Source organism: Protopterus annectens, chromosome 3.part0 (assembly GCF_019279795.1).
Source record: "Protopterus annectens isolate FY-2018-M chromosome 3.part0, PAN1.0, whole genome shotgun sequence".
NCBI lineage: Eukaryota > Metazoa > Chordata > Ceratodontiformes > Protopteridae > Protopterus > Protopterus annectens.
Window position 1 is genome coordinate 244,593,002 of NC_056731.1, and position 13,787 is coordinate 244,606,788.

Sequence of the window (13,787 nt, forward strand, 5' to 3'; positions counted from 1 at the left end):
TAATTTCCAGCATAGCAAAAGGTGATGATGACATTCAGACTGGTGGCAAAGTAATTCTGGGTAAATGCATCCTTATGTGTCACCTTTATGACCTCCATACGGAATAGGAAGGATATGTGTGATGTACGGTCCATACAAGATCTAAAGGCTTTGGTATATTGGCCGGACATTGGGCTGTCCTTGGCAGGAGATCCTACAGTGAAGAATACTGCAACAGTGATATAGGACATCACAATTACAGAGTGAAGGGTAATAGAATGAGAAGAGTCCAAGATGATGTTTGGACTGCAGACTAGAGATTGCCTTCCTTATCTGGGAATGAGAGCATAGGCAAATATTAAGAGATATGGGAATCCTAAATGAAAATCCTGCACTGGGATGAGTTTTTAGTTGAATCTAAAACACAAGCAGCTGTTAAAAAAAGTCCAAGGCATAGACAGTACTGCTGTAGACACAGCAATGGAACTGACAAGTTGGTTAGCTTTTTCAGCAAAGGGGACTTCCTAGGATACTTTCTCTTATGGAATTGGCTAGCTCTAGTATATGGAAGGTTAAAGTGACATCATACAGTCCCCTCTACTTGAGGGTCTGCTTTCTGTTTAGGTCATCAACCAGGTTATGGGAAGACTAATAGCACAAGTTCCAAAAGAGCAAGCATCCAGAATCTTGCTGCTGAGATCATCCATGAGGAAGAAAAAAAATAAACACCAATACTTGTGCCTGTGGGCACAGCCATATTATCATACATGTTCAGTTACAAAGGGACAAATGGCATCACACCACAGAGGCCATGAGGAGGTCTCAAAAATCTCACAAGGCTGTTCAATGAGCCCAGGTTCTGAAAGGTCTTTTAGCTTGGTCAACACCTTCTTAATCAAGGGAGTCTGGAATTTGGGCGAGTGAGATTAACAGCCAAGTGCCCAAGCCCCAGCATGGCAAAGGAACAAACCATTTTGCCACATTTGTCCAAAGCTCTGGATTCCTTGTCCAGAAGCAAGGTAGTTATAATGGCCTCTGGGAGTTCTGATAAACTGAAGGGCTAACAAAGGAGTCAGAAATTGGATACTTGGTGTGATTACCTTCCCACTCAAGTAGCAACTTGTAAAGGGCATCAGATTTTTATAGGGACCATTGAAGTATAATCAAGGAGCCTCCAGACTGCTCAAATGGCATCTTAAAATGGCATCAAAAAGAAGATACATCACTTTTATGAAGGTATTTAGAGTAAGGGCTGCAAAATAGCATCTCTGTAAAGTGCTTCCAATATTATGCAAAGTAAAGTTTTTGCAAGTGGGCATGGCCCCATCCCCACACAAACACACACATCCAGGGGGACATCCTGCACCCCCCCCAACTTAAATATTCCAACTCCATGTTCACATAACAGTGGTGAAACTGCAAAAATGTTGTTGTTGTGTCTTTTGGCTTTTCCCGGTTAGGGGTCGCCACAGCCGAACTCCGGTCTGCTAATGATTGGTAGTTTATTTTTACGTGCCTAATTACCAGCCCTGATGCACAACCTTCAAGGTACGCCCATTCACGCATGTCTCCATGCAGAAGACACTCTAGCTGAGAATCGAACTGGACAGCATCTTACTGTGAGGCAACAATGCTACCGCAGCACCACCACTGCGTGAAACTGCAAAAATAATGAATGTTAAAAGTGGTTATCAGCAGCACTGACACTACAAGCTCATTCAGCAGGCTCCAACCCAGGACAACTTAGACTTCTTCCCCACAGCCTTCTCCACTAGTGTCTAGCACAGAGGCAGATACCAGCCAAAGGCTCATCAACCTGGAAACATCTCCAAAGGACAGGACATCTGGACGACATGAAAATAGGGGTGTAGTAATTATCCATACCCATCTTAGTTTCTCAAGTTCCTCCTAATCCTTCTAGTAACCTGGGAGTAAGGAGTACAATTACCCCCACTACAAAATGAAGTGAGATAGCTCTGCGGCATGCATGCAGATAATCAAAGCTAGACATCAGGGAACGGACAGCCAGCACTGGATCATGTGCTAACCAAGGGCAGATGGACCTGCTGTAGGTTTCAGACTGAACTCCCTAATGGTGCAACCCCCACCAGACAAACATCTCCCCTTTGTCCAAGCACAGTCTCAAAGATGTGCAGGATGACAGGACAGACCATCCTCTTTAACCAGTGCTGAATAAGCCATAAGAGCTTGTAGGATTAATTCAGACTTGACTTGACCTTCATAACGGTTTCCTTAGCTCAAGATGGTTACAAACAGGTAAAAGGCAATAAAGAGATGGCAAGACAATGCAAAAATCTTGGGATGTTCCGCAAGAATCTTGGGATGTTCCGCGAGACAGAGATCTTGAATCTCCCAAGATCCTTAAAAAAGTACCAGTGTCAACTTGACTATTCACTAATTGAGGGTCACCACTTGCAGGTCATAGACAGCTGATCATTAGGCTTACCTCACAGAAATTCAAAATTTGAACTGGTTTGTGTATGTTTGCCCTTCTGGTAATACTCCAGAAATACCAGGGAGTTGAGTAGAATCTTATTGCTGGTCTCCAAGTGCTGTCAACTACCACTATCTTTGCAAAGTAACACTTTTACAATTGTTGGCATCAAGCAGAAATTTGAACCTATGGCAATCGGTTTACCTCCATAATGTCAAAAATCACAACGGTGAACGTGCACACTGTCGAAACATTTCCAAGAAACCTGTACTGCCAAAACCATCTGAAGTCGACATTTTTGACTGCAACACACCTACAAACAAGTACCAACATGGATCAAAAAGGGGACAAGATTTTGCAATTCAGAATATCTGCATTCAAGGTTTTGTGAAGGCACAGTTTGGATTTTACAATAGTGGGTTCGCCGTTGTGGCAGTCAACATTATGGAGGTAAACCATGGAAATTATCACTTCAGGCTCAAAGACAATAGTGGCAATGACAATGTGGGCCTTGATTAGTAATTAAATTGTCACATGAACACTTAAGGTGCTCAGGCTTGCTAACTCATGACAAACAGTAAGGATTGAAAACAGAGGCGAAAAGAAATGGAGGGTTCGATGCAGCCAATGCATTATACAGCAGCATGTGGAGAGGTGCACAGACATCCCCAAATGTGAGATTTGCTGAAAAGATGGTCAATTCCATTTGGGGAATATGCAAAAGACAATGAACCAAGGTCTTTAATGTCAGAGTAGGGATAACCAACTAAAGGTTAAAAAATGTTGCACTAAATACTGAAAATAATGCAGAGAACTGCATATTTCAGAATAAGATGTACAAATACTAACTCAAAAATAACAGTAACATATAAAAATGATGTTAAATACTAAAAATGAAAAATAACCACCAGTGAGAATAAAAACCACAATGGCCTTCATCAGAACATAACCTTTAACTAGTAAATGAATACTTAAATAGTATTCCACTAAAAATGCACTTGTCACATGACCCAATAACAATTAATCAATTTAACTGTTCTATTAACTTCTACTAATTTTACAAACAACTTAAAAATAAACTAAAAACAAGTCTATTAACATTTCTTACTTTGCTGGTTCCTAATCAGAACCACTTTATATGTTACTGTTGAGCCCAGGTTCACAATATGCATAAAACAAAATATACCATTTCAGTTTATTTATTTGCAGTTTGGTTACCAGGGTGGCCTATTGGGCCACAAGGAGCCCATTTCAATGGAGTCCTGGAGAGAAAAGCTCCCGAAAAATACAAATAGTAAATAACAGAATTACAGAGTAGCAAATAATTTCAGAATTTCTAAATCTGAACATGCTTAATGAGACGTAATAAAAAAATCACAATATTAACAATAATTACAATAAATTGGAATAAGCTTGAATAAAAAGCTTGAGAAGGCTCATTATAGAGAAATCTATGAATTATAAAATAGTGCCAGTTCATTCAGGAAATAGGCTAAAGGAAGCTGTTAGCAGATATGTTTGTTATAGGGAGAAATTGTTGACAGGAATGTTATGCAGGAAGGGAGCAGGAGCATTCCCATTTTGAGATTAGATGCGAGTGAAGAAGAGTTTTAAAGATAGAGAGACTGTTAGTGATATGGATAAGGAGGTGGGAGAGAATTCCAGTGGCAAGCTAAGCAGTAGGAAAAGATTTCTGCCAGGTCGTCAACTGGGTTTATGTAGTTCTATTAGGTTTTAGAAGGTGGATCGTAGGCATCTGTTTGGAAGATGTATTTTGAAGGTAGAGGAGAGGGAGGGGCAGAGATAAAGTTTGAAAATAAGTTTATGTGCTTGTATGAGTTGGATATAGGTAAGATAGTTGGGCAATTCAAGCCAGTTAATTTGGTGCAGGGAGATGCAGTTATGGGTATTGGATCTGTGGCCAGTTGCAAATTTTGAAATTTTATAGTAACAGGAGGAGAGTTTAGATTTAAGGAAGGATTGCAGATTAGTAAGGATAGAGGCACCGTACAGGAGGGAAGGGATGAGGTATGTGTTAGCAAGAGTGAGTCAGGTGGAAGGAGAGATGAAATGGTAGTGGCAAATAAAGCATGCCTAGTTTCTTGTGAGTTTTTTTTTATGTTTACCTGGATGTGGCTACAAATTTTAGTTCGTCGTCAATGAGGATTCCTAATAATTTGGCAGTGGAGACTATTTCCAGGTGAGCCTTATTTTTTATTTTTGCTGGTAATGGAGAAAGAGCTTTACTTTGAGGGAGAAAATAATTTTTGTTTTAGTAGCATTTAGTGCTAGATGGTTTTCTAGCATCCATTGTTCTGTGGAGGAGAAGGCATCTTGGGTTAATTTTATTAGTGCAGGAGTGGAGGCTGCAGAACAGATAGAGTCATCCGCGTATTGGATGAGGCTAGTATTAGGGATGGCCTGGTAGAAATCATTAATGGAAATATTAAATAGAAGGGGGCCTAGAATTGAGCCTTTAAAACCCCTGTGAGTGTGTTTTGGAATGGGGAAATAGCTTTTTTTCCACTTAACTGCTTGTTGCCTATTGGATAGGTAACTGGTGAACCAATAGAGGAGTGGGGTAGATTTAGTTTAGTAAAAAGGGTGTGAGAGATATTGAAGGCCTTAGAGAGGTCTAGGAGGAGGGCAGATACAATGTGACCAGAGTCTCGGGCTTTGTTTATGGTTTCTAGGAAGGAGAGGAGGGCTGTTATGGTGCTGTGACCAGGACAAAATCCATGTTGGGTGGGAGTAAGGAGGTTATAATTTGTAAGATGTGGTAGGAATTGTAGGTGGATGCATTTTTCAAGGAGTTTTGAAATAGTTCCCTAAACTCTAATTCATTCTCTGTCTGCATTGAAATTATGTGGAACATGGTGAACACTGAAAAGGAATTTCTTAAAAGAACGACACCCCATAGAATGCGTAGCTAGAGCATAAGCCCGGTTCTTAATTTTTATGGCATATTGTTGCTCGTAAATTCTTTTTTTGAATTCCCCATTTGCCTTTTCTATATAGAAGGTATCAAAGGTGCAGCACAAGGCAAGGTATACCACATATCTAGCACTGCATGTGAAGTACCCAGGGACTTTATAGGTTTTATCCATTCTTAAATTAAAAAGAATATGGACCTTCAGAAATGCAACTACACTGAGCATAATTGTTGCAATTTCAAATGCCTCTTTTTTTCTTCTTTATGTTTGCCGTCCTTGTTATCTAACATCAGTGTTAGTGACCATGTTCCAGATGATTTTAACAGAGACAAAAAGAATGAATTGGAGTTTAGGGAACTAAAATAGCAAATTTTGTTGTGTGTATTGTGAACCTGGGCTAAACAGTAACAAGTTACAAAGTGGCTCTGATTAGGAAACAGCAAAGTAAGAATTGTAAATAGACTTGTTTTTAGTTTATTTTTAAGTTGTTTGTTGAAGTAAAAGTTGGAACAATTTGCTAAATTGATTGCTATTGGGTCACAAGTCGCAGGTTTTTGTAGTTTCATCTGTGCAATCACACAAAAGGCTATATTCACTACAGAACATGCAGCAAGATAAAGTCAAGCTATAGAGACATTTATTTTACCTGTCACTCAGGCAAGCAATGTTTTATAATGCTCCCTTTGTGTAACAAAGTAGTACTGTGAGCTTTATATGTAGCTTCCAACACAGTTGCTGTACACAAAAGTCTAAGAATTCAAACAGGTTTCTGATCTGAAATACAGAAACATTTTGTCTCTTATATCTGAAATAATTCTACTAGAGAAAATCCACTGATATTTTTTTTGATATTTCAATATTTTCAGCAGTACCACTGTCCTTTTATTTAAAAAATATGAAATAGCTCATACTTACATTCTTCCATTTTCTGCAGATACAGGACTAGCAAATTTGAGAGCTGTCTGTACTCAGTAAATGACATTTTCATTGCAACTTTGGGAATAGCTTCTTTCACAGCATCTTCTGATTTCTTTATTAACATAGCCTCATCCCCATTTGTTAAACCACTCTCGTCCATGAGATCTTCTAGTCCATCTGCAGATCAAATGCATGAGTCAGACAAATGTGCCATATATTAATAATTTTAATTAAGATTACATTTGGGATTAAAAATGGACAAGTTCAATTGATAAGCTACAGTACTACTAAATATAGACATCACATTGTATAAATAATTTATGAATTAAATGTATTGATGGAAAAGAGATAGCCATAGCAAAAAAATGAAAAACTGTTAAGAGAATGTTTTTATCCCAAATATAAACTACCAAGATAGAAGAGAAGAGGATTTTGAGCAGGTCTCTCATCATGATCAGTTTGTGTTCAAGAAACATGGGTTTCAAGAAATTAACATTGAGAGCGGAGAAAAATGAAGGTCAAGAGGTGAATATTGACACATATGTTGATAAGTCAGACTCCATCGTAATTATTTGCAGTATGTGTAGCTTTATTTCATGCACCAACCAAAAAAAAAAAAGGGAAAAGGTGCAAGAATGAAAAGTAATTGAAAGCTATAATACACTTAGCTAAGCCACACAGACAGTGGATAAAGTACCAACATTTTAAGATTAAAGACTTTCATGCCTCAGAAGGGAAAACTCTGCTCTGTCACACTTTTGTTTTTCTCTATATCAAAAAAATATCTAACAGTTGATGTGATATTGTCAATCTTGCCTTTATTCTCACTTGTGGGTGTCGAATCAGTCTCAGCCAATATTTCAGCTCTAGGTCCTCAGCAAAGCTTGTGGGCTCCATTCCTTACCCATAATGCTTTCCTCTGGTTACCCCAGATCTCGTTTGTCACACAGCAAAGAGGTTTTGTCAGTCACAGATCTGGGCTAAGTACAACTTTGATTATTTTTCTACATACGTTACTCTCTAATTCTATCATTGAATTTAACCTTCTTTACCCACCTTCCCCTGTTCTATACAGCCATTTTAGAGAATGTTCCTCACCTTTCCTTGCCAGTTTGTAAATATTTATACAATAACAAAAATAAAATCCCTTTTTCTATAGCTTTGTGTGACTGCAAGTTACATCCATTCAAGTTAGAGGACTTAAGTCTCGTAAGTGGGAGTGGTTCTTCTATTTTTCCTCTTTCTCTTTTACTTCTGTCATGTCCCAAAAACAAGCCTTTAGGCTTTAAAAAGTGCAAGAAAATGCCCCTTAGCAATTCACACATCTTGTGTGTGCATTTAGGGGCTTTATATCTGTAAGAGTCTTGTTCCATTTGCCACAACTTTAATCAGCAGGCTTTAATGGAATGCAGAAATAAATTGATTTTGAAAGGCCTTTTGAAAATGCCTTTCTCTGAGGCTATATCCACTGACATGTCAGACAAACCAACAGAGACCTTTAATCGGAGCCAAGATCCTTGGAGACAAAGCAGTAGGCTCCAAAATTGATGGATCCTACGGCTCTATTGGAGCAGACATCTTCTCCCAGCTCCAAAACTCCTTTGGAGCAGGAATCTCCACTGGCACAGACTACTACTTTCACTCAGACACAGGAGCCAATCTCTGTCTGTGGAGAAGATCTCTTCCAGGCTCCCTTCCCCAATTTTGGCTACTTCAATGTCACCTACCCTATCCGCTAGGCATACCAGGAGTTAGTCAGATGAAGACGTGGATAGGGTTATGGAGAGACTTTAAAGACACCTGTTTTGGCCAGAATTTTCATGGATCTGAGCCCAAAGGAATCAGTTCAGACAAAAAAACCCCCCCTCCTGCTATAGGTCCTCCTCTGATCTGTCCTCCTGCTTTGGCGCTGGAAGATTCTGACATCCAGGTTGTCTAATATCGGGTCTGGGACCAATAACTTCCCCAGTTCCAACATTGGCCCTGAGCATCTCTGTGCATTTGGAGCAGGGGACTTCTAGGAGCAGACACTCCTCTGTCGGGTTGGCAGAGACTTCACGTATCTTTTCGGATCCGACTGTCTCTGGTGGCATCTGCATGGGTGGGCACAGCTTCTACCTCTGTTTCAGAGCTGCTTTCTTCTTCTCCGGAAGGACCTTCAGCTCAGATGACATGTCGGATCCTGAGACCGCTTCAGAGTGGGGAGGGTCTGCCTTTGAAGTAATGAGGAGGGCTTTCATTGCTTCACAGTCTAGTACACAATCTTTCTTAGTTCTTCCTCCCTCTTCAGGCAAGGTGTCTGCCTTCTCATGGGCCCTCTCCACAGGTCCACAGAGACACTAGGCCTCAGGTTGTACCTGAAGGTACTGCCCCCTGTTCTGAAACCTCTCCAGAGTACCCCACTGAAAAGGTCCCTCAGAAGAGGGCATATAAGAGGAAGCATCTGGACTCCCAGGAAGAGTCTATCACATCAGATACCAACCTCAATAAGGCAGAAGGGTCCCCACGATCACCTCCTGAAGAGGTCTCCTTTGGAGACATTCTAGAATTATTGAAACAGAGGAGTGATTTGCAGTCCCCCCTTTAGCTGAAGAGCAAGTCTTCTTGAAGGCCTTTGCATGGACCCTACTCCTAGGACAAAAATACATTACTGTCCTCCCAAAGAGAAAGAATTTCTTACAAATGGTATAGGAGTCAATGCTATGGTCATGGCGGCAGCCACTAGAAAGGAACTCTCTCAGACGAGTACCTCTATCCATCCTCCTAATAAAGGCTCCACGACTATGGATAGATATGGGAAGCATGTATTCACATCAGTGAACTTTGCCTTATGGTTTCTGAATTACCTAACTCACTTCACAAGACTTCAGAGGGACCAGATTAAAGAATTATCAGACTCCCTTCAAGGAGCTGTAGCCGACACAGCAGCAGAGAAAGTCAGTGCTCAGCTCACTACCTTTAATTCAGTTGAAAAAACTCATAGGTTCATAGGTTGGTACTAGGCTATCAGCCCTAGGGCCTATACAAGCCTAGCCATAACAATTCCCTGGCTATTTCTTCCCACATTATTTACTTTCCTGGACCCCTGTCTAGCAGGGCGACTGACATGATCCCTGGGGTGAATTTCCTTTCTCCCATCCAGTCGTCAAGGTTCCTTTTGAAGAGGTTCAAAGAGGCACTCTGCTTGATATGTATGGGCAATCTATTCCAGAGTCTGGGGAGTCTCTGGGTCAGGAACCTATCCCTCCAGCATGTTTTGTTTATTGTGATGACAAGGTTTAGATCCCTGGAGCGTGTAGCTCTGACGGATTGGGATTTCTTTAAGTGTAGCATGTCCAACCTCCTGAAGAGGTCTCCTTTGGAGACATTCTAGAATTATTGAAACAGAGGAGGATTTGCAGTCCCCCTTTGGCTGAAGAGCAAGTCTTCTTGAAGGCCTTTGCATAGACCCTACTCCTAGGACAAAATACATTACTGTCCTCCCAAAGAGAATCTTGAGAATTTCATACAAATGGTATAGGAGTCAATGCTATAATGGGTCTAATGAGGGCAGCCACTAGAAATGAACTCTCTTTTTCTGACGAAAAGCCCATCCATGAGGTGTGCCACATAAAGGCTCCTGACTATGGATAGATATGGTTATCGAAGGTGAGACCACTGTATTCACATCAGTGTCCCAACTTTGCCTTATGGTTTCTGAATTACCTAACTCACTTCACAAGACTTCAGAGGGACCAGATTTTCCCAAAGAATTATCAGACTTTCTTGGCATTGAGCTGTAGCCGACACAGCAGCAGAGAAAGTCAGTGCTCAGCTCACTACCTTTAATTCAGTTGAAAAAACTCGTCCATGAGACTTGTCTTATGCAGCGGATGGAACGGTAGGGCAGCAGGCTCAGGTATCTCTTAGGAGATGGGCCTGGGATGCATCTTTGCAATTTCATGGAACCCTTCAAGTCTTCCTTTAACACCCCTTTTGACTGCTCATCCCTATTTGGGCCAAAAGTGAAGGAAATGCTCAGCAGGTGTGAAGAAGAGGGTAAGACCTTGTCTGCCATTGGAGTACGTTTTTCCACTCCTACCAGACCCTTTCCCCAAAGGTCAGAAAGGTAGTGGTAAAATTTGGTTCAGAAAATCTCAGAGGTCTTATCAGGACACACAAGGTGAAAGTTCTCCCAGAGGCAGAGGGAGGAGCAATAACAGAAGATGCCGCCCTCATGGTAAGGGAGGGTTTGCAAAACCAAGGCTCCAGGAAATCTTTCTTTGGGAGACCTTTCCAGCGCTCTTGAAGGAGTGCCTGATTGCTCCCCTCTGGCGGCAGTCAGAGGACAATTGCCCTTGCACCAAGAAACCTGGCTAAGATAAATGACAAATGGGTACAGGACATAATATCCAGAGGATAGCATCATTCCCTTCTCCCTTCCTATCTCCAAAAACAAAGTGGTTCCAGATGTTCCACCCAGTCAAAAGGGACAGGCAACTCTACAAATTCAAGAGTTGCTAAGGAAAGAGTCATCTAAGAACTCCCCCACAGACCAGAGATGATCCAAACTTATGCGAGATTATTTTTAGTTCTGAAAAGAATAGGGGACTGGAGACCTATTCTGGATCTCAGCAAGCTGAATAAATCATTAAAGACAAAGTCCCGGATGGTGATACTGCAGTCGATACTTCCATTCCTGGAAAAAGACAATTGGATGTGCTCGATAGATCTCCAAGATGTGTACTACTATATTCGAATGGACAGATGATCCTGGAGGTTCTTGCACTTTTGAGTAGGAGGCCAGGCAACTTCCAGTTTTGAACTCTGCCCTTTGTTCTTCACTACAGCCCCCAGAGTGTCCACCAAATGTATGGCAGTACTAGTGGGCTCACCTGAGATGCAAGGGAATCAAAGTGTTTCCGTACCTGGACAACTGACTTGTAACCACCTCGACCAGGCATCACTTACCTGAGATTATGTTCAACTCTGCTCCTCCTTGGGCATTACTGTAAATTACAAGAAATCTGTGCTAGAGCCATTGCAAACTAAGTTTCATAGGAGCAGAGGTTAACACTACAACTCCGAATAGCAAGTCTTTCACAAGACAGAGTACACAACCTCAGTCATCTCATCAAAATTATTGTGAAAAAGTCCAAAGCCACTGCAAAACTAGTTCTCCAGGTCCTAGGGAAAATGGCTGTTTCCATCATACTGATTCCTGTAGCCTGCCTCCACATGAGGTTCCTCCAGTGGATGCTATATGCTTAGTGGTCAATTTTGGAACTTCCAATGTCTCACAAGATTGTAATAAGCAAGGCCTGCAAGAAAGATCTCCAATGGTGGAGCCACTCTGTCAGTACTTCAAGGCTGTCCCTTTATTTCTTCTCAACCTCTAGCCATGGTGACCATGGATGCTTCCCAGATAGGGTGGGGGTTTCTTGGGAAGAAAGTTAAAGGCATTTGGCAAGATCACGAGGCTCACCTGCATATAAATTTCCTAGAGATGAGAGCAATGCTTTTAGCATTACAAGCATTCCAGGACTCTTCCTATAGGAACAATTGTGATTCAGACCGACATGACTGTAGTTTTGTACATCAGCAAACAAGGGGGAACCAGATCATACCCACTTTGTCAAGAAGCTGTCAGGGTCTGGTATTGGGCTATAGCCTCCAACCTTTCAACAGTAATGCACATCTCAGGGAAATCAAACGTCATTGCAGACAAATTGAGCAGAGCCATTCTATGGCCGCATGAGTGGTCCCTCAATCAGAAAGTAGGGGAAGTGATATTTCATAAATAGAGTCAGCTTGCTGTGACCTTTTTGCATCGCCCAGCAATGCCAAATACAGCAACTACTTTGCCCTGATCCCTCCAATGGGAGAGTCACCAAGGGATGCACTTGTTCAAGACCCCCCCCCCCGAGACGTCTTTATGCCTTTATCCTGATTCCTCTAATTCCAAAGCTCCTACAGAAAGAGTTTGTTGGAGGCAACCATTATCCTAATTGCCCCCTACTGACCTTGTCAAATCTGGTTCCCCTTTATTCAGCCTCATCTCTGGGACAAACTCTGGATTCTGGACCCAGTTCTAGACACATCCATCAGGGATGGTTCATCCGAACCTAGACAACCTGAAATTGACAGTTTGGCTGCTCCAGTACCCCTAATTGCCAAGTTTCCATCCCTTTCCTGTCCAGTCAAGCATATAATTTTATCATCCCATAAAACATCTACTCGGAAACTTTATAAAAACAAATGGAAAATGTTTGTTATATGGTAAAATGGCAAAAGCATAGACCCTTTTACAGCAGCAGTTCATTCTGTCCTTCACTTTTTGTCAGAGATCTTCAATGATGGAGCAGTGGCAGCAGCTTCAGTGAAGTTCAACTAGCTGCGATCTCTAATTTTCATATAGGAGAAAATGACTGCCTTATGTCACATAGACTTTGCAAAGCCTTTTTGAAGGGCACTGTCATGCAAAGGCCTCCCTTTAACTCATTACAACAGAGTGACGTCTCCAGGCATTTCTACAGTTACCTCCTACTGCTCCTCTAGGCGTCAAATATTACCTGTTCATATTTGCATTAATAAATCCAAAACCATGCTACACAAGGTATCAGAATATTTTATTTTGAAGCATATATGATGGCAAACACAATTGTATTGATATATGACCTCTTAAGTATTTGTTAGAACTGCAAGGTGATAAATTCATTTTTTAAAGGCTGAAGGAACACCCACTGGGAGTTAAAGATACACACTCAAAAGAGCTCTGCTGGAGGGAATGAGTTAAACATCCAATGCCTGTTTGGGATCTAAATTTCATCTTGCCTATTATAATTTCTCCATTTGAGCCCTCAGCCACATGCGATATGAAATCTCTCATGGAAAACTCTGTTGTTGGTGGCAATTACTTTTGCCAGAAGGGTATCCGAGTTACAAGCTTTGTCCATAAAACCCCTCTATCTAATCTTTCAACAAAGATAGGGTGTTACGCACCAGTCCATCCTTTCTACCCAAGGTGGTTACAGAAAATACCCTGAACCAACCTACTGACCTTCCAGTTTTCTTTCACAACTTTCAAAATAAAGGACAGCATTCTTTGCACCTCCTAGATGTTCATAGGCAATTACGTTTTTATTTAGATGGAACTTTGGATTTCAGGAAATCAGACCAACTTTTTGTCTCTTATTCTGATACAAGGAAAGGTTATCCAGTTTCAAAAGTCATATTATCCAGATGGCTTTCATCATGCATATCCCATATTTACAATTCTAAAAACAAATCCCTTCCAAATGGTACTAAAGCTACTAGATCTCTGGCCATGTCTGCTGCTTTCCAGGCTAAACTACCATTGCATAATTTATATGCAACAACTACTTGGGCAGGTCCTCACTTTTATTACTCATTACACAGCAGATTTGGCCTCCAGGGGTAGAGCATCCTTTGATTATATGGTTCTGAGGAATATTCTCCCTTGAGACACCCAAGAGTTCAGTACCTTGGGATGCGGTCCTACA

At 41.2% G+C, this 13,787-nt stretch overlaps 1 protein-coding gene across 3 annotated transcripts in view; it reads right to left on the reverse strand.

The window, feature by feature from the left end:
- Positions 1 to 13,787, reverse strand: part of LOC122796327 (maternal DNA replication licensing factor mcm6-like) — a 501,477-nt gene that overhangs the window by 29,369 nt on the left and 458,321 nt on the right. For 2 of the 3 annotated variants that reach the window (XM_044064723.1, XM_044064721.1), the window contains exon 15: positions 6,283 to 6,462. In XM_044064723.1, coding sequence (XP_043920658.1) covers positions 6,283 to 6,462 — 180 coding nt within the window. Of the gene's footprint in view, positions 1 to 6,278; positions 6,463 to 13,787 lie in introns of all 3 variants that reach the window. The other variant, XM_044064724.1, reaches the window with a different exon arrangement.